We start from the raw sequence: 21463 nt of genomic DNA, 5'->3' as shown, positions 1-21463 counted from the left end.
TACATCACTCGTTTAGAGCGAGTCTATTTATTTAATCTTCACGAAGATAGCGACTCATTACTCATTAGTCACCCTTGTTTGTCCTCTGGTGGGTCGTGCGTTAATAACGATTACGCCCTTTTATTTTGACACACAGTTCAATTCAGTTCAGTTTAATTAATAAAATATTTTGGTTCGGGCATTGCTCTAGGTTGGTACCATTTTCAAACTTGATTTGCATTTTTTTCCATTCTTATTAAAATATATTAAAAAAAACTCAACATTTAAAAGGTACAAATATAATAATATGAACACCATGATTAAAAGTTGGTTGAGATGGTAAACTCATCAGTAGAATATGGTCTTAATATTATTCCCTTCTCAAAAGGTGTTCTGAACTTGTAAGTAGAGCTTGCAAAAGGTGAAGACGTGCTTCGTGTCATATATAAACTAGTGAGTGTCTCATGCGATGTCACGAGTTATTTCTTTTTTGTAAATATTTATCTTGCGAGGAAAAAATTAACGTCATAATTTGAATAATACAAGAAATTGAAGTAAGAGTTTATGTCTACGATTGTCTATTGTCATCACCATTAATGTGTTAGGTATCTAACCACTTGTGTAGTCTTTTAATGAGATATAATTACAATACGTTATATTTTATTTTGAAATACTAAACAATGATGTTATGTTGGATCAATGGTTAAGCTTTCATTTTTCATTTTAAAGGTCACATGTTTGATACATTGTAATCACACAACAATATTTTTTTAGATGGGGGTTTTGAAATAAAAATAGAGCATTTGTATTAGAGCCTTACAGGAGTAACAGAGGTGTCATGTAGCGTGTATATATTATCATACACGCCTTTTAATATATTTGTATAGATCATATAGATATAGATGGTTTGGAAAATCCTTTCAACCCATCTAATACATGTGCCATGTTGCCCCATTAAATTAAACATGTTGAATATCTCAACAACTAACCCACTTTTTCTCTATATGATTTGTGTCGTGTTGTCTTGTTAAACTATTTTTTGGTAATTTAAACTAATTTCTATATTGTGTTAAACGGGTCAAGCGTGTCATTTTCGTGTTGGCCGGAACACATCAACACTAACCCAACTCATTTAATAAGACATGTCATGTCGTGTTGACCCGTTTAACTAAATGGGTTGGAATTCCTCAATAGTCCTAGCCCATTTTATCTCTTATGCGATTAGTGTTGTGCCGACTTTAGCCATCTCTAGTTATAATAGCGAAGTAGTTTTTAGGCACGTACGCCTCAAGTAATTAAATATTTAATTTAGGAAAAATTCACATGAATAATCCGAACTATGAGCGATCTTCCAATAATAATCCCAACTATGGATTATTATAGTATAATCTAAACTAATTGCAACTCTTCCAATTTTGATCCCACTTGACCGGCAACCTGTTAATCAAGTTAATCAAATGATTAAACTTAAGTTTTTTTATTATTATATTTAACAAATTTAATTTAGTAAAAATTAAAAAATCAGAAATTAAAACATAAAAACAAAAATCAGAAAAAAAAAGATCAAAATCTAATTAAACCCAACCCTCTTCCCCCTCACTCTCTCTCCTCACCGTCTCTCTCTTCCCCCAACCACCTCTGCCACCACCACCGAACCGGCACTCCTCCCCACTCTCTCTCCTCCCTCGCGTCACCACCGGCACCACCACAGACCTCCTCTCTTCTTCTTTTTTTTTTCTGGATGGGTTTGAATGGGTTTTGGGGTTGGGGTTCGAATGGGTTTTCGGGGGTGGCTAGGGTTCGAATGGGTTTTTGGGGGTGGCTGGGGTTGCGATGATGTGGTTGTGGGGTTTGAACGGGTTCGACGGTGGGCGGGATCGGGGTTCGAATGGGTTTGACGGTGGGCGGGATGGGGGTGCGATTTGACGGGATGGGGTGGCGGTTTGTGGGTTCGATGGGGTGGGGTGGTTTGAAGATGGTGGTGCGATTTGAAGGTGGAGGTGGTGCGATTTGAATGGGTGGGTTGTTTGGGTTGATTTGGGTCGATTAGAGGTGGTGGTTCTGTGGGGGGTTATGGGTTCGATGGGGGTGGGGTTGATTTGTAGGAGTGCGGCGGTAGGTGGTGGTTCTGATAGTGGCTAGGGGGTTCGAAGGGTGTGGCGGTGCGGGTGGTGTCGGTGTGTGGTTCTGGTGGTGTCGGTGTGTGGTGGTGCTGGTGGTGTCGGTGTGTGGTGGTGCTGGTGGTGTCGGTGTGTGGTGTTGGTGGTGGTGCTGTGGTGGTGCTGTGCTGGTGGTGTTGGTGCGTGGGGTTAGTGTGTGATGCTGGTGCGGTGGTGCTGCTGGTGCGTGGTGCAGTGGTGTTGGTTGGGGGTGGAGCCGTGTTGTGGTGGTGGTGTTGTTGGCTTATGATGAACTGGTGATGATGATTTATGATTGATGATGATGATTTATGATGATTGAATAATTAGATAAAAAGAAAAGGAAAAAAAAAGAAAAATGAATTTAACCTGTTATAACAAGTTACAATAGGTAAATGGAGTGATATGGGAAGGTAAATGCTTTAGTTAGGATTATACTAGAATAACTCATAGTTAGGATTATTATTGGGAGATGCTCAATAGTTAGGATTATTCATGTGAATTTTTCCTTTAATTTATTAATATTTCACTTTTTAAAATAATATTAAGTATCACTTGGTCTAATGGTTGAGACATTAGTATATGCTTGTGATCTCGAGATCAAATCTTACATAATGCATTCAATAAGATTCAATCCCAAAGCATATATACCAATGTTTTAACCACTAAACTAAGTGATATTTGATGTTATTATTTCAAAGTAAAATATTAGTAAATGAAAGATATAATTACCTGAAGTGTAGCCCTGTACTAAAAACTAGTTATATATTGGCAAAGGTGGGGGGACACCAAAAAATTGAAAAAGGAAAAATTGAAAAAGAAAATATAAGAAACAGACTTTATTATTTTAAATAATAATCAGTAAAGAAAATACAGAAAATTAACTTTTCTATTTAAAAAAAAAGAAAAAAAAGAAATAATAACTACTAATTTAACTTTAATAATAATTTCGCATGCATAAATGCATAACGCGCGTATTAGACTATACACAACTTTCACCATTAATATATCTAATAGTCTTGTTTTAATTTCATAAAGCATTAGAAAAAAACCAAAAGTTGATTAACATTTATTGCTAACAAGTGAAAAATTATCATGTATGAAAAATTATCTCTCACTCCACTTCAGTTTTATGACTAAACTAGTAGAATTCATTAACTCTCACTCCACTTTCATTTATTTGAAGGTAGTAGAATTCATTAACTCCTATGAAGGAATCAATTGATAATATAATCAGTTAATAGTAACATGAATAATAAAATAATCCATAATAATACAAGTATAATACTATATATTGTGGTACTTTAATTAAATTTTTTAATAATTACATAATCAGTTAATAGTAATATGAATAATAAAATAATAGACAATAATATAAATATTTAATATAAAATAATAGACAATAATACAAGTATAATACAATATAATCATTATGATACTTTAATTAAAACTCTAATAATAACATAATCAGATAGCTAATAGTGATATGAACAATAAAATAATGGACAATAATACAAATGTTTATTGATCATTGACTATTTGACCTTATTGGAACTTATTGGATTTGATTAGACCTAATTGGAACTTATTGCACCTGACTGAAACTTATTAGACCTTATTAAACCTGGTTGGAACTTATTGTACCTGATTGAAACTTATTTTACCTTATTAGACCTTATTAAACCTAATTGGAACTTATTGCACCTGATTGAAACTTATATTACCTTATTAGACCTAATTAAAACTTATTGTCCTGATTGAACCTGAACTTATATAAACTGAATTAAACTAAACTTATTAGACCTAAAGCTTAATTCATTAAGGTAAAGAGTCACACACCCTCATTAGAAAGGAAGTGAATTTTTGAGCATTTACTCATCAGTGGACCACAAGAGACATTCTCAATAAGTTAAGCCGACATATGAAAAACCAAAAAAATCTATGTGACGTCCATGGATCACATAATCCATGTCAAAGGTCATCGTCTCATCGACAGATTTTTGGAAGTTGGGAGAAGCCTTTCGGAATGATGCTTGAAGCGGATCATCCCACTACTTTTCAACTGGATCGATTCAACACCATCAACTAAAAGGGCCCATCCGCCCATATGAATTTCGCCCACGTAAAATTGTCACTTCTCCAGACTCCAAGGAATATCTAACAAGAAAATCTCTATATCTAACAATCTGATCATCTTTGATCCAAAATAAATAACAAGTCTAGATTCAAAGTTTGAACCCAAAAAAAAAAAACAGGAATTTAAAAACATGAGTGCTATATACAGCAAAGAAAAAGTCTAAATACAGCATCTAAAATTATGCCTAACTTAACCATAGTTAATTTTAATTTTTTTTAATAAAAAAGAAAATCTCGTACGCAAGGGCGCACTAATGCAGCAAAATACGTTACCATAAGTACTTGTGCACACAAGCCAACGTATCACATTTATTTATAAAATTGGATGCGTTAGGGTTGGAAAAAATTCTGAAATGGGTATATCGCATCCCCTAACATAACAGCCGGCGCCTAACAAGTTTTCGTGTCAGGTTATTTACATGTTTGAAGCGGTAGGGGTATTGGCGGGAATGAGATTATTTATCATAGATGACCCCCTATAGGGGGTCATTTGTCATAGATGACCCCCCCAAAAGGGGGTCATTTGTCGTAGATGACCCCCCCAAAAGGGGGTCATTTGTCGTAGATGACCCCCCCTAAAGGGGGGTCATTTGTCATAGATGACCCCCAGAGGGTAGGTTAGTCTTTTAATATATTTTGATGTATTTAGCTTTTTTTTTGCTGTATATAGCACGCCCCAATAATATAATCACCTAATAGTAATATGAATAATAAAATAATAGACATAATACAAATAAATAATAAAATAATAAACATAATACAAATAAATAATAAAATAATAGACACTAATACAAGTATTATACTATATAATCATTGTGGTACTTTAATTAAAATTCTAATAATAACATAATCAGCTAATAGTGATATGAAATTATGAATAACAAAATAATGGAAAATAATACAAATGTTTATTAAACATTGACTATTTGGACCTTATTAGACCTGATTGGAACTGATTGGAACTTATTGCACCTGATTAGAACTTATTGCACCTGATTGGAACTTATTGGACCTTATTGAAACTTATTACCCTTATTAGACCTTATTGCAACTTATCTGAACTTATTGGACCTGAAACTTAATTTTTTAAGTTGAACAGAACGCAATAAGTTCCAATCAGGTGCAATAAGTTCCAATAAGTTCCAATCAGGTCTGATAAGGTCCAAATAGTCAATGTTCAATAAACATTTGTATTATTGTCTATTATTTTATTATTCATAATTGCATATCACTATTATTTGATTATGTTATTATTAGAATTTTAACTAAAGTACCACAATAATTATATCGTATTATACTTGTATTAGTGTCTATTATTTTATTAAATATTTATATTATTGTCTATTATTTTATTATTCATATTACTATTAGCTGATTATGTTAATATTAGAATTTTTTTTATTAAAGTACCACAATATATAGTATTATACTTGTATTATCGTCTATTATTTGATTATTCATATTACTATTAGTTGATTATATTATTATTAAATAATATTAGCCGATTTTTTTCTCTTTCTTTTTTTTTCTTTTTATTTTCTCCCTCCTTTATAATAATGCATAATATGTAATTGGGTACAAGTAACAAGTGAGAGATGAAAGTAGAGTGAGAGATAAGGAGTTAATGCATTCTACTACCTTCACATAAATGAAACTGGAGGGAGAATTTTTCATATGTGCCAATTTTAATTTGTTAGCAATAAATGTTAATCAACTTTTGATTTTCTACTAGTGCTTGATAAAATCAAAACAAGACTATTAGATATATTAATGGTGAAAGTTATATATAGGCAAATATATAAATAATATTTTTTTTGTTAAATTAATTATCATAAGAGATAATTAATAATCATTATTTTTTAAAAGGGTGAATTTTAATAATTATTACTTCATAATAATAAATTTTGAGGGGTAGTATTTACGTTAGGGGTAATATTTATGTTATTAATGGTCAATTTTTTTGTCTAATAATGTCAAATAAGTTTCAATCAGGTCCAATAAGGTCTGATAAGTTTCAATTAGGTCCAATAAGGTCTAATAAGTTTCAATCAGAGCCAATAAGGTCTAATAAGTTTCAATCAGGTCAATAAGGGTGCATTCTCCTCATCTTAAAAAATTAAGTTTCAGGTCCAATAAGTTCAGATAAGCTCAGATAAGTTGCAATAAGGTCCAATAAGGGCAATAAGTTCCAATCAGGTCTAATAAGGTCCAATAAATTCCAATCAGGTGCAATAAGTTCCAATCAGGTGCAATTAGTTCCAATTAGGTCTAATAAGGTCCAATAAGTTCCAATAAGGTCCAAATAGTCAATGTTCAATAAACATTTGTATTATTGTCCCTTATGTTATTATTAAAATTTTAATTAAAGTACCACGATGATTATATAGTATTATACTTGTATTAATGTCTATTATTTTATTAAATATTTGTATTATTTATTATTTTATTATTTATATTATTATTAGCTGATTATGTTATTATTAGAATTTTTTATTAAAGTACCACAATGTATAGTATTATACTTGTATTATTGTCTATTACTTCCTCCGTTTCTAAATAAGTGCAACATTTCTTGTTTGCACGTTTGCCAATGCATTATTTTAACCATTAATATCTTCAATTATCAATAAGTACAAATTATAAAAAGTTGATATTAAAAAAATTCACATTCAGACGAATCTAACAAGATCCCACATGACTATGTTTTTCCTAAAATGTAAATCACCAAAGCTAATTAAAGTTTAAACTGTGAATAGTAAACACTATGCAAATGTTGCACTTATTTAGAAACGGAGGAAGTATTTGATTATTCATATTACTATTAGGTGATTATATTATTATTAAATAATATTATAATCATGGTCAAATAACTAAGGTTAACAATAATAATCATTATAATTACAATATTTTGCAATTCGTCTTTAAATAACTAGAGATAACATATTTTCGTTACCAATAACAAAGAAAGATATAAATGTAGAGTGAGAGATATATAAGGAGTTAATGCATTCTACTATCTTCACATAAATGAAAGTGGGGTGAAAGTTTTTCATATGTGCCAACTTTAACTTGTTAGCAATAAATGTTAATCAACTTTTGATCTTCCAATAGTGCTTTATAAAATCAAAACAAGAGTATTAGATATATTAGTGGTCAAAGTTATGTATAGGCAAATATATAAATAGTAAATTTTTTTTGTTAAATTAATTATCATAAGAGATAATTAATAATTTTTTTAAAGGACGAATTTTAATAATTATTACTTCATAGTAAATTTTGAGGGGTAGTGTTTACGTTAGGGGCAATATTTATGTCAGTAATGGTCAATTTTTTTGTCTAATAAGGTCAAATAAGTTTCTATCAGGTCCAATAAGGTAAAATAAGTTTCAATCAGGTCCAATAAGGTCTAATAAGTTTCAATAAGGTCAAAAAGTTCCAATAAGATCCAATAAGTTCCAATCAGGTTCAGTTAGGTCCAATAAGTTGAATAAGGTCCAATCAGGTTTAATAAGTTCCAATAAGTTCAGTTCAGGTCCAATAAGTTCATTTTAGATAAGGTCCAATAAGTTCAGGGCCAATAAGTTAAAGAGAACGCACCCTAAGTTCCAATAAGTTCCAATCAGGTTCAATCAGGTCCAATAAGTTGAATCAGGTCCAATCGGGTTTAATAAGTTCCAATAAGTTCAGGTTCAATAAGTTCAGTTCAGATAAGTTCAGGGCCAATAAGTTGAAGAGAACACACCCTTAATTCTATTAAAATATGCTCTCTGTAATGATTTTGAATGAGAAAAATGTGAGTGAACAAAACACGATATTAATATTGTTTGAAATTGAACCACTTTGAATAAGTTTTGCCATTTCAAAGTTATTTATAATTATTTTTATATATCATACAAAATACAAGATCTTCAAAGAAAATTTCCCAATGTTTTTTTAAAGTACCATACACTAGTTCGCAATAACTAAAGAGTTATATGGTTACTTGATTAGGTACTTCTCCACAATGCTTCATTACTAATGGTATTATTGTTAAGAAGCTTACACCTTGGGTGTTGGCAATAAGATTTCATGTTATCAAACAACCAACAACATCAGTATGCTTTTAGATATCGAAAAGGCCAGCTTTTTACGCTAAAAGCCAAAACCTGATTTTAACAGCTTTTTTGGTTGATTTATGATTTTTGCATTTATGTTGCACTAAATAACCAACTTTAACAGTTGATTTTACCAAATACTTTATACATAGACAATCAATAGTCAAACCACCAATATAAAAGCCAATGAAAACCGCCAATCATATATGCAAAGTAAAATAACCTACCGCTGTCCGCTACTAGCCAATTGCCAAACACTAATCACCCCTTTAATTAATTCCATGATACGACATCAAAGATTATTTGTTTGGAGTTGGACGTTGATATAATGATTGAGTAACTTTTTCACAAGAAGAAAAGCTTTTGAAAAGGTATGAAAAAAAAATTGATTGTCATCCAACAACCAAACATTTAACCAAAGCAATTCTATGAGTTAATTATGTTATGCCACCATGCATAATCATATTCATAATGCTTCTAATAATCATGAAAGGATGACAATTTAGTTGGTAAAATCTCAATATAGTGCAGTATACTCAATTTTTTCACAAACTAATTAATGATTAGAGAAACTTCCCATTACTTGAAGTAATGAACTCTTAGTAATTAGTACTTGCAAAAAGATTAAGAATACATACATTTATTTTTCATTTTGAGGATAAAAAAACTACTACCTCTTATTTTTATTATGTGCAATAATTTGACATAAAGTAGAAAAGAAAAAATGTTTAATCGTTGCAAATAATAGAAAACGGAGGTAGTAGGTAGTTTTTGGCCGAAATGAGGGAATTATTGCATTTTGAGATCTTGCCATCTTATTCTTATAGGCTCATACAGATGATACAGTACATACACACTTACACACAGTTGAACAAATTAAAACAAGCATAACATAACGTATGTTACGTATCCAAGTTAACCCAAAAAAGAAATTGTAAAACTGATTTAAACAATTGATTACTTCTTAGGAGCGAGCCTAGCCTTGATCTTCTGGACTTGTTTAGTACCGACTTGGAAAGCCATAGTTAAAACATTATCTGGAACAGGTGGGGTCGACGTAAACAACGTGGCAGCTATTGATTGGGTGCCAGGCAACTGACTATTAAAAGCAGTGACTAAACACTACTAGAAAAATAGCCTTTAGGAGTAGGGCTGTTCAAAGTGCGGTCTGGACCGCACCAAACCGCAACCCAAACCGTTTTTTCGCGGTTTGGGTTGGTTTGCGGTTTCAAAATTGCGGTTTGGGTTATGATTTCAAGCAAACCGCGGTTTGCGGTTTGGGTTGGGTTTTAATTTTTGTAAACCAAAACCGCACCGCAAACCGCAAAGTTACATATTTAAAAAAAAATAAAATTAAATACACTTATGAAGGTGACATACAAGTATAAAATTGAAAAAAGAAGTTTGAGGTAAAAAACTTTAACACTTTTGATAAATCATTATATATGTTTAATTATGAATTCAACTTCATATCTATTTGGACTCTTAGTAACAATTTTTTTTTAATCTTAGATTACAAAAGTAATGTCGCGGAGGAAAAAATGGTTAAACCGCAACCCAAACCGCACCAAACCGTTTTGCGCGGTTTGGGTTGGGAAAAATTGCGGTGCGGTTTGGGTTGGAAAATTTTCAAACCGTATATTTGCGGTTTGGGTTGGGTTACATCCCAAACCGCACCAACCCAAACCGCGAACACCCCTATTTAGGAGCGCTTAAATAGCAACACTTGTTAAAAAAAGTGTTGACTCCAAGAATTGATGGAATAAATTGGAGCACTTTTAACAAAGCGTTGCTAGTTTCTAATATTTTGTGAACAAAAAAGCCGCGTAAAATAAAAAAAATTTCAAAGCTCCCACCACTAAAGCAAGTAACGCTAAATTAGGAAGAAAAAACAAACCCCTAATTCACTCCAACTCCTTCCCACGTTCAACAACTCCACATTCTCTGAAAATTCAGTCGAACAAGATCGAGTTTCACGTTCGAAATTTGAACGACTCTAATTAATTCCAGCAAGAATCCAGTTTCCTTGAAATTTCGCTGCTCTAAGGAAGGATTCCAATCCCTTATTTCTCTCAACAAGTAGGTATTCTTTTCTATCAGAATTTTACTCAATTGCAATTCGATTTATGGATTGATGTTGCTGGTACGAATTTCATTGAATTCGAATTATAGATGAATCTTGCTGGTATTTCTTTCTATCTGACTTTCATCAATTCAAATTATTGATGCAAAAAAATCGTTCTTTAATTCTGAAATTGCAACTTTGATTGGTTTGTATTATCAAAAGTTTATTAGGAAGTTCAAACTTTGATTAGATCATTGTTTGATTGGTTGTTATTTGGAACTAAACTAATAACAATGTAATTGCAAGATAATTGTAATCGTAGTTATTTGCAAGATACATGTTGCGTGGTAAAGGGTTGTTATTTGCAAGATATTCTGGGATTAACAGGTTTTATAAACTAGCTAGTAAGAAATTACATTTAGTCTATGGTAAGAAAAATTATTGCAGGAAGTCTCGGGTCAAAACCACCCTTTCTTGTTCAATAAAATTTTTGCAAAACTTTCTTGTTCAATAAAACTCTCTGATCTGCTGCTTACAGGAAGTCTCGGCAGCTTTGTTTTGGCTATCAACAATAAGTTCTCTTGAACCCTCTTCCATCAGGTTAGCTTTGCAAACCTCCTGCAGTCTATTAGTGACTATTAGTGTCTATTAGTGAATGCCTTTTTGTGACTATTAGTGTTTAATAGTCTATTAGTGACTATTAGTGAGCTTACTGTAAACTTATATCAGATTGGGTGACTAATAGTTTTTTTTTTTTTTGATAGCATCTTTCTTTGTTACATTTACCTACTGAAAGCTATTAAGCTAATATGTATTGCAAAGTGTAATCATGCTAAAAGTACTAGTAATTCGCAACTTATGCAATACATATTTGAGTCCTTACTAGTAGTAGTATCTATGTATATAACCAATACATATTTGAGTTCTTACTTAGCCTTAAAGCTGGCATGGTAGTGTAATTCGCAACTTATAGTCACAAATGATAAATAATAGTTTATTTGGTTAATAGTCTATTAGTGACTAATAGACTTTAAATGCTGCAGATTGGGTGTTGTAATCTGTAACTTGCTGCAGTCTATTAATGTCTTTTTTGTTTGAAATCAGATACAAATTTTGAGTGTCTATATCAGATTTTAATAGCCTATATCAGATTTTAAGGTTTGCAGCTAGTGGCGTATCCAGGAATTTAGTGATGGGGAATCCTATAGTCATTGTGTATTTCCTAATAAGTTAGTTATATGAGCATAATACACATTTTAAATGACAATGTCATTCTTTCTTCCGATTTTGTGACTAAGAAACTTAGAAATTGAATGTGACAACTTGTGTTTAGCAATTCATTTATAGGGACTTTGAAGCCTTTGTTGAAATAGATGCTTTCATTGATGATATAAACAACAGCTTGTTAAGTGCTATGATAATTTTAAAATTTATAATATAGTAAATGAAGCCTTCTGCAATTGAAATAGCACATCTTAGTCACCTAATTACTCAATCTGCATCTATTGAGTTTCGTCTAGGTTCTGAATAAGATATTAGTATGTTGTATAATAGTTTGGCGCTCCCTTTTTTAGGAGGGTTTCTTAAGTGGTAACTTTTCTATGGGCTAAAATTTAATGTTGGCCAATAAATTTGTGTGATTGCAACTTCAAATATGAGAAGGCAGTTGGAAAACATATTGTATGTCCAGGAAATAATCCTTTAAAGCATTCCAATGCATGCTCAATACGAGCTATCGATTTCATAAGAGGGACAAGATAGCATAATTCCCAAGCCTCAGACCAGAATGTTACCGACCTTAGATATGTATAGAATAAGTTTGAACCTTGAATTTCTGTAAGCATCGTCTCTGTCAACGAAATTCTGCAGCAGAGGTGCATCTTCCAGATTACTCGTCATATAGTACAGTGCTAAATTGTACGTTTTTTATCCAGGGACCTGGGGTAATATAGCCTTGAAATTTAGCAATGTAATTCTGTAAATTTTGGAATATTTGAAATAACTGAAACTATAAACAAGTAGAGAGGGAGAGAGGATAAACCTGTATGTTCACTATGAAAAAAAATTCGGAACCACCCTTTGTTGCATAATTCTATGAAGACAGTGGACTTGCTTGTTTAGCTTAAATTAATATTAAACTGAGAATCAGCAAGAAGATAGCAGAGTGATTGAAATCACCTGCACAATGCTCCCAGGACGACCCCCGAGATCATCTTTAGGAGAGAGAGAGAAAGAACTCAATACCAAATAAGGTAATGAACTAATGATGCCATTAATATTAAACTTCATAAAATAGGAAGTGATGCACAGAGAACTACGTATTAATTTCTTCTCTTGGATAAGATTTGCATACAAATTTCATGCATAGAAGCTAGCAGCCAAGAACTATGAGAAATGAAGAACGTGTCACAAAATTTTCACATGCTTAATTCAGACTTTTACAAACTATGAACTACAAACATATGAAGAAAAAACCGCCCTAGTAAATGTGGGGGGCGGGGGCCTGCAGCAGCCTATTAGTTGTGAACCACACATGCCTACATCAGATTCATTTGCTTGAAATTTATTAGTTTGTAAGATCTTAGTAGATAATTTATCGTGTATATGTTAAAATAGTGAATGCGTTTTTTGTTTTTTCCAGTTTAGTTGATCATGGATTTGAGGCCAATTAAAGAAAATTTGACTTGGCCAATGAAGGCAGCACAATATCGACTAGGAGTTGAAGGGTTTATGAGTTATGCTATTAAGACTTTAACATGTGATGGTAAACTTAGATGTCCTTGTATGAAGTGCGTTAATCACAAGCTTTTGAGTCCAGATGATGTAAATCTCCACTTGCTTCATTTTGGAATGATGCATAATTACACTATCTGGATTTTTCATGGTGAAAAAGTGGATCCAGTTCCAATTTCAAGTCCTTCCGAACCTATGGTAGAAGATGAGATTTTACCTTATACTGATATGCGACAGTTGGTGCATGACACATATGGTCATAGAGGTGATGATCCAAACATAAGTGAGAACGGTGACCAAAGCACTCATGGCCAAAATAAAGAAGCCCAAGACTTCTATACGCTTCTCAATGACGCTGACACAGAGTTATGGCCCGGATGTGAATTAACCAAGTTGTCATTTTTAGTACTTCTTTTTCATATTAAGAGTACTAACAAATGGACTAATAAGTCTTTTAATGACCTACTAGGATTTTGTCAACTTGCAATTCCTAATAGTGCAAATTTACCCAAGTCATTTGCAGAGGCTAAAAAGGTCACTCAGAAGTTAGGCCTTGGCTATGTTAAAATACATTCATGCCCAAATCACTGTCAGCTTTATTGGAAGGATAAGGCTAATGATGATAATTGCTCAGTTTGTGGTGCTTCTAGGTGGAAAAGAGTAAGTGAGCAGACTACTTCAACAGGACGAAAGAAAAAAAAAGGAACTCCTGCAAAAGTATTACGCTATTTTCCTTTAAAGCCTAGACTTAAGAGATTGTTTATGTCGAAGCACACTGCCTCCTTGATGAGGTGGCATCATGATGAACGTAAAGAGAACAAAGATGTATTAGGGCATCCGGCTGATTCAGAAGCTTGGAAGAACTTTGATAGTAGGTATCCTGAATTTGGTAAAGAGAGTCGCAATGTTAGGCTTGGACTTGCTAGTGATGGTTTCAATCCCTTTGGGATGATGAGCTCTACTCATAGTTGTTGGCCTATAGTTTTGGTGCCGTATAATTTGCCCCCATGGTTATGTTTAAAAAAGTCATTTCTTATCCTTTCAACACTAATTCCCGGTCCAACTAGTCCTGGAAACAAAATTGATGTATATATGCAGCCCCTTATTGAGGAGTTGCTCGAGCTTTGGAATGTTGGGAGTGAGACTTATGATGCGTTTAAGGATGAAAATTTCAATATGCGTGCTGGGCTATTATGGACAATCAGCGACTTTCCAGCTTATGGAATGCTCTCTGGCTGGAGTGTACATGGGGAAAAGGCGTGTCCTTGCTGCAACATTGACACAGCTTCTAAGTGGCTAAGAAATGGTCACAAGTATTGTTTTTGGGCTCATCGTCGTTGGTTAGATTTCGACCATGCATTTCGACTGAACTAGTATCCTTTTTACTCGTGTATTTTTCAGGCACGATTTCTTTATCCAAAAGCTAGTGAGTATTGGATATTGAAATCAGTTGGATTTAAATGGAAGGATTACAAGTGTTACTTGAAAGGAAAATATTATAATGACGATGAAGACATTACCATTTTGCATAATCGGTGTCCAACGGATGTAGATAATAATCAGTGGATTAGCCTTGTTAATTTCTGGAGATCCGATGAGGGACAGGTGCGTTTATTTGTGTTCATTTATTTAAAGGTGTTGAATATTATTTTGTGAATTGGGAACCATGACATGTACATTCTTATGCATGTTGATTTTTACAGAAGAGAAGCAAACGGGGAAAAGAATCACTTGCAAAGGCTAAAGCAAAGCCAATCTCTACAACTGGTACAAAGAGTCATGCTCGAGTTCGTGAAGAATTGGTACAGTTTTGGTTTATTTTTTATTTGAGTACATATTTATTCTTCCATTCCTACCATATTCTAACATTTTATCCTAATTTGGTATATTTTAAAGAAACAAAAGCTGAATAGGAGTCCAACAAGAACTGAACTTTATTTAGAGTGTCACCAACATGAAAATGAAGCAGAAATAACGGTGCGTGTCTATGATCTTAAATGTGACTTATAATTTGCATATCAATATCAATTAATCTTATGTTGACGAGTTATTTTTATTCATTAAGTTTGTTGTCTATTTGATTTGTAGAATCAAATTAAGAACATTGTTGCTGAACAAGGGAATCAATCAGTTAACTTAGATAATGATCCTGTTTCAAAGGTATTGGGCAAGGATAAATATGGTCGCGTTCGTGGTTTAGGATTGTTAGGTGTTAAGCCATCAAATTTTGTAGAACCTTCTGTTCCTTCCTATTGTAAAGGCCTAAAGATGTCCTCTAAAGATGAAGGAGCAATATTGTATTATCTACGCGAACTAAGGAGGTGTGTTAAAAATCAGGGGGCAACAATATTGAAGCTGAGAAGGAAGCTCCAAGAGCATTTAGGTTCAGACTTTGATGATTCTGAATTTGATGACTTAAGTGATGACTTAACTGAATCTGGTTCAGATGGTACTGATTCAAACCAAGAAGAAGATTTTGACATCCCTACTATTGATAAGGTACGATCAAACCTTCTTTTTCTAATGCAATTACCAATGTAGGATTGTATAGAGGTACAATTGAAGTCATTTACATTGTTAAAGAATGATGGTACTCCTATGGTGAAATAGGAAACAAAAAATCCTTGTTTGTTGTGTAAATGTGGGTAATTGAGTTGAAATTATGTTTATGTCAATGCTGGGATTCATATTCTTAGTGCACAGGTTTGGAAAACAACTTTGAGTTGTTTGGGTTAACCACTTTTATGGGGATGCGTTGTCGAAATTTCTGCAAAATATGCACTTTTACGAGGATATGCTACCCAAACTTTTGCAAAAATACTCATGCATGCAAATTTGTCATATGATTCATAAATGTTCTATGCTAATCGTTTGTTTTATGCTTGTTGGATGTAGGCTGTTAATAAAGCTTCATCTTCCGGAAATGACAACTCTCATTAATTATTTAATTCGCTAGTTGAATTTTTGTCGAAAGGTAACATTCCTAGTAGATCTTTTTTTATTGTTTGTTAAACTAGTATGTTGCATGTTTGTGGCCTTTTTTTTAATTACTTTTGTGGACATTTTTTTTTGCCCCTCAGATTAATTTTGGATGCACCAAAACGAAAAAGTGAATGTTGAAGATTTGAGGACATTGGAACTTCTGTTTGGGCACAAGAATGAAGATATATTAAGTTTTGTTATTATTTAGTTGGATTATAAATTTTAACATTTGTTGTTCTACATACATTAGGTTGTGCCTTGAGTTTGTCAAAATGAGTTATACTTTTTGGTTATTTTAGTTGTTTTAGTTTTGAAGATTTATATAGAGTATTAAACGATTAATTTTTTTCATTAATCAATATATTATATTTTGGTTCACTTGCAAATGTTAAACCAATTTGTAATTTTAGCATTGAGATCATAAATTAACTCTAGCGGCACTTTAAAAGTACGGAAAGGATTATACGACGCTTTTAGTGGGTCTCCATAGCTAAAGAAAATAGTAAATTGTATCAGATCTTGTTCAACGCTTTAGGAGCGTAGCTACCTTATTACAACGCTAATAAAGTGTCCCAGGAGCGTTCTTAAAAGCGTTTCGAACTAGCGACGCATTTATCCTAGCTATACCGACGCAGAAATAAAGCGTAGCTACAGGGTGTAGCGACACAGGCAAGAGGAGCACTTCTTAGTGCGCTTGTAAAAGTGCTGGCGACGCTTTATAGCGTTGCAGTAGGCTATTTTGGTGCGTTGCTAAAAGTCAATTCCATACTAGTGAAAGCAGCAGGTTTATCCCCATTATTTTTCTGAAAGTGGACTAACCCTCTAGGAAAAACAAAAGTTTCACCAGTTTTAATATGCTTAGAAATGAGCTTATTAGAAGTAGTTAGGAAACCAACATCCAATTCTCCATATAACACAAAGACCATTTCTGTGGCTCGTGGGTGAGTGTGAGGTGGGTTAAGACCACCTGGGCCGAAGTCGATACGACCCATGGACACTCCGAGTGTGTTTAAACCCGGTATCTTTTCGACGTTAGCTCCGGTTACTAGGGATTTCATTGTATTGTTTGTCATTCCGGGTTTGGATATTCCAGCAAAGAAGAAGTCTTCTGGTGTAATGCTTGCTGCATCCTTGCATGCAAATCCATTCAATTTCACTCCTGAAATTTAATAATACTTCTATTAATTTATATATGATCAATTTTGTTAATAACAACCAAATTGTCTGATCTTAGCTCCTAAAAAGTCCCACAAAATACAAACAAGTAATGTGCACACGGGCCACGGGGGGCTTCCCTCCACATTAAAGTAGAAATTTTCAGTATGATTCAAACTATGATATAAAAGTGACAGTCACTTTTAAAATGATAGGATTTCTAGAGATTTTTTCATACAAAATATATTATTGATTCTTCAAATCTAGTCAATCCCTCCTAGCATATACATTTTTTTGGTGCTACTCTACTCTATCATGTGCCATTTTATTTAATAATGTGAAATATGGAAGTAGCTAGTAAGATATTTAGAAGTGTTTTTAACCGTGTTAATTCTTCAAAACTAGTTAATCAATCTATCCTATTTTATGAACATTTATTTTAAAATTGAAGTGTAAGTGCCATCTAATTTAGTTTATTAGTAAAGTTTTATAATAATAGACTTATAATACTATTTAAGAGTCCGTTCTCTTCAACATATATCAACTAAACTGAACCGATTACAACTGAATTGAACTGACTTAAATTATAACTAACAGAAATGATAGTTGGAGCTGAACTGAACTGATTGCAACTGAAGTGGTTGCAACTGATGAAAATGAATTGAAAATAAGTTGGAAAGAATAGACCCGAAGATGTAAGATTGAACCCTTACTTACACTAGCTCACCATGGTAATTGGCTTAAAAAAGGAAAGAAAAGCCAAATGTTGACTAGTAGTATCACTGTACTAGTAAACGTATACCGAAAATATCTACGTGAATAGTGTGGTTGACTGGTTGGGTACTTGGGTGAATCATGAATGAATTGGTTGTTCGGTGATTGATGGATGAACTATAACTGACCTTTTAAATGCTTGCTTATTGGAGTACATCATGGGTCATGACTCATGAGTAGGAGTATCATCAATCCTCCATGGCTCCATTAGTTCCAACTTCCATGATACTCCAAATTATTGTACTATTAGGGTATACTGTATATGTTTGATTCAACTTATTTTGTCTTATCTGAATTTATGTTATCTTATTTTATTTTATCTTATTGTATTTTATCTTATTCTTTTATGAAATGAGTGAAAATAAGTTGAACAAAACATCTTATTTATCTTATCTGATGTTATCCTATCTTATAAGATCTTAAATAAGTTAAAAGAAGTTGAACAAAATTGGACCTTAGAATTCTGATACAATCCACTTTCATCTAAATCTAAGTGTCACGCTATTATGTCAAAAATAAAAACTATCAACATTATTCATTTAAGTTACATTATTAAGACTGTAGGAGTATAATAAATGATTTTGACATGTAAATGGGTCTTGGTGTTCCTTTTTTTCCTAGATTCTTATGTATTTGTAGTTCATAATTACTAGACTACTAGTAGTTTAAGTAATTTTGTATTGAGCACGTCTAAGGTCTAACCACATCAAAACTCAACTCAACATCAAACAATAAAAAAACTTTGGGTTTTTCTACGTTATACCCTTGTGTTTCTTCAATTTCTACGTTTTACCCCAACTTTTTAAAAATTCTACACGGTACCCTCAAGCTTACCTTTTTTAATGCACGATGCCCAAACTGCTGATTATATGTCATTAATTTCATTTATTTTTTTAAATTTATTAAAACTAATTTGACTTATACATAGTTTAACCCTTAGAAAGTTATTCACTAATTAGATTCGTTCCACCGGAATATAAAAAATAGATGAAATTAATGATGTATAATCAGCGGTAAGGGCATTGTGCGTTGAAAAGTGTGAGTTTAAGGGTACTGTGTGGAATTTTGAAAAGCTTGGGGTACGACGTAGAAATTGAAAAAATACAAGGGTATAACGTAGAAAAACCCAAAAACTTTAATGTAAGGCACTGATTTCTACAAAATTCAGAATTTTTTTTAAAAAAATCTTCACATCGTCTTTTCCTACATTTCCAAAACGCATTCAGATTCGATCACATAACAAGATCACACACTCTAATCGTTAATTAAAAAGATATCAATAATAAAAAATCATCCAGGCCAACGTCTTTAGTAGATAAACTCTGTAAAATATAGAGTTAAGTATTAGCACAAGTTTTGCAAACAAAAGAATGAATAAGACCAAGCTAAGCTTGGCTTAAACTTTCCAACTTTAAAGTTGGGGTTCGATTCTTACTCGGAACACTTTAAAAGAGGGTTTCTCTTTACCATACCCCGCTCTCAAAGTGTCTGTCCGCAAACTTAGGTCGGGTTAACCTACGAGGAGTTCCGGTCCGACACGACCCTTCATTAGGGTTCCCGGGGTAAAAACAAATGAATAAGAGACAAAACTAGGAAGTCGGAAATTAGTACCAGAGGTGGAATCAGCGACACAAACATCTTGGAGCATATCAGGATCATTGGCGAAGGCAGGGGAAACCAGAGCCAATAACACGGCCAGAAAAGATACAGCTGCGACGACTTCCATTTATATTAATAATGCTTGATTTAGTTTGGATTCGGTTAATTACTTTATAGTTTATAGTCAGCTGATATTTAATGCTTTATATTTGAAGTGAGATCTAGAGAGAGATATATCGTGGAGTTGGTATTGATTTTTGAAATGGCATACTTAGAGAGATGATGTTATATATACTAGTGCAAGTCTTGAGGTAGGAACGGGGTAATAACGGTGGGTGGGACTTGGAAGATTGATTAATAATGTATCAACCGCAAGAAGGGGAGAAAAGAGGCGTGGAATTGGCCACAATGCCTAGTTTGAACGTAAAGCAAAGGGGATAATATACGACATGACTTTTGTCAAGCCCTTATTTGTATGACGAATTTATCTTATATGTTCAAGCTTATTTATTAGAAGTGACAAAGACGTAAAATAAGTTAATAACGAACACAATTCGTCAACTCGACGAGATTTTAGTGTACTTCTTCCGTTTCTTTTTAGATGTTACATTTTCTATTTTAGGAAGTTTTAAATTAGATCTTACACTTTTATTTTGGGTAATAACTTCTCTCTATCTCCCTCCTATCACATGTTCACATGGAACCTTTTTGTTTTTCATTCTCTCTATCTCTCTCCTCTCCAAAAATTACCTAGGAGTCCGTGATTTGAAAAATGTAACATCTAATAAAAAACGGAGGAAGTATTTAGATTAAGATTTTCAACCTGTTTAAATAAGTGGCTAGTTGGCCTAAAATGATCCACTTATTAGAAGGGTGGAGCTATAATTGAATTCCAAACCCAAATTAATCACGAGAACTTATTTAATTGCAAGGCTATTGTCAGTACGATAATCACCGATTCACTGTGACTTGTGATAGTTTAAACTTTTTTTTCCTTAAAAATTTAAAATTAGTTATGAGTTGTGTATTGTTTATTTTCACGTGATATAGTAAGTGACTTAATTAAGAAAATTATTCAAATATGTGTGCGCGGTTATCAAACAACTTAAACGAAATAATTAATTTTGTGTTAGTAATAAAATTAAAATTTAAGGATTTCAGGAATTTCCAAATATGTTCTTTTTTGGTTGAAATCACTCTGGTCTCACGAGTCACAACAAGGTATGGTGAGAGATTATCGCATACAAAAGTTCATCAATCTTCCTGTGTCTTTCTTCTCTTTGTTGCTATTTCGTTTTCTCGGAGTGGTATATTTCAAATCAAGGCTAGTAAAATGTAGCTACACGAAAGAGCAAGATAAGAGTCATCTAATGTTTGGATTTTTTAAAATACTTTTAAAATTAGTGATAGAAAAGAAACTCCATAACTCTAGAGAGTATAATTGTTCCCTTTGATGTTAGAACAAATTTCGTCCTGAAGTGGCACCCTATTCCTATGTACTCATGGTTATTTTGTCATTGAATTTAAATATCTGAAAAGAAGAAGAAGCTCAAATCATCAAGCAAAGTAAAATGGTATTTTTCTCTCTGTGAACTAACAGAGGCTTTTCTATATTTCTTGTGTTGTAAATTCTTACCCCGCGGCTATCACTACCTTTCTACTGTATATATATCAACCTAGGGAATAAAACCTAGAGCAGTGCTGTACAAAAGGACAAAACCAAAACAGCCTAGGATCATACAAAAGACAGCTCATAAAAAAAACAAAAAGAGGCTGATGCAACAGCTGTTCCTACATGTACAATATTT

The 21463-nt window shown here is 32.9% G+C and overlaps 2 protein-coding genes and 1 long non-coding RNA gene across 6 annotated transcripts; 1 reads left to right on the top strand and 2 right to left on the bottom strand.

Annotated features, from left to right (window-relative positions):
• The first annotated feature begins 9944 nt into the window (after positions 1–9944).
• LOC104895019 (uncharacterized) lies at positions 9945–14533 on the top strand. 4 transcript variants are annotated; one of them, XM_019250062.3, is made up of 3 exons: positions 9945–10426; positions 10951–11012; positions 13059–14533. In XM_019250062.3, the coding sequence occupies exon 3, from the start codon at positions 13065–13067 to the stop codon at positions 14517–14519; it is 1455 nt and encodes a 484-aa protein (XP_019105607.2). In that variant the 5' UTR covers positions 9945–10426; positions 10951–11012; positions 13059–13064; the 3' UTR covers positions 14520–14533. The 4 variants fall into 4 exon arrangements, with proteins under 4 accessions (XP_019105607.2, XP_010679716.2, XP_048502149.1 ...); XM_010681414.4 differs by having other exon boundaries at positions 13054–14533; XM_048646192.2 differs by having other exon boundaries at positions 9945–10430.
• LOC125498264 (uncharacterized) lies at positions 12028–12628 on the bottom strand. Its single transcript, XR_007275131.2, has 3 exons — positions 12591–12628; positions 12454–12504; positions 12028–12350 (listed from the first exon to the last, which is right to left on the bottom strand). It is a non-coding gene; the product is annotated as an uncharacterized LOC125498264 (long non-coding RNA).
• Positions 14534–16618: 2085 nt separating the features above from the next.
• Positions 16619–20030, bottom strand: LOC104895020 (germin-like protein 5-1). The gene is made up of 2 exons (XM_010681415.4): positions 19668–20030; positions 16619–17286 (listed from the first exon to the last, which is right to left on the bottom strand). The coding sequence occupies exons 1-2, from the start codon at positions 19780–19782 to the stop codon at positions 16862–16864; spliced, it is 540 nt and encodes a 179-aa protein (XP_010679717.2). The 5' UTR covers positions 19783–20030; the 3' UTR covers positions 16619–16861.
• Between the last annotated feature and the right edge of the window lie 1433 nt (positions 20031–21463).

Source organism: Beta vulgaris, chromosome 6, assembly GCF_026745355.1.
Source record: "Beta vulgaris subsp. vulgaris cultivar EL10 chromosome 6, EL10.2, whole genome shotgun sequence".
NCBI lineage: Eukaryota > Viridiplantae > Streptophyta > Magnoliopsida > Caryophyllales > Amaranthaceae > Beta > Beta vulgaris.
Note: the sequence above shows the minus strand (reverse complement) of the source record. Positions and strands in the feature narration are given on the sequence as shown.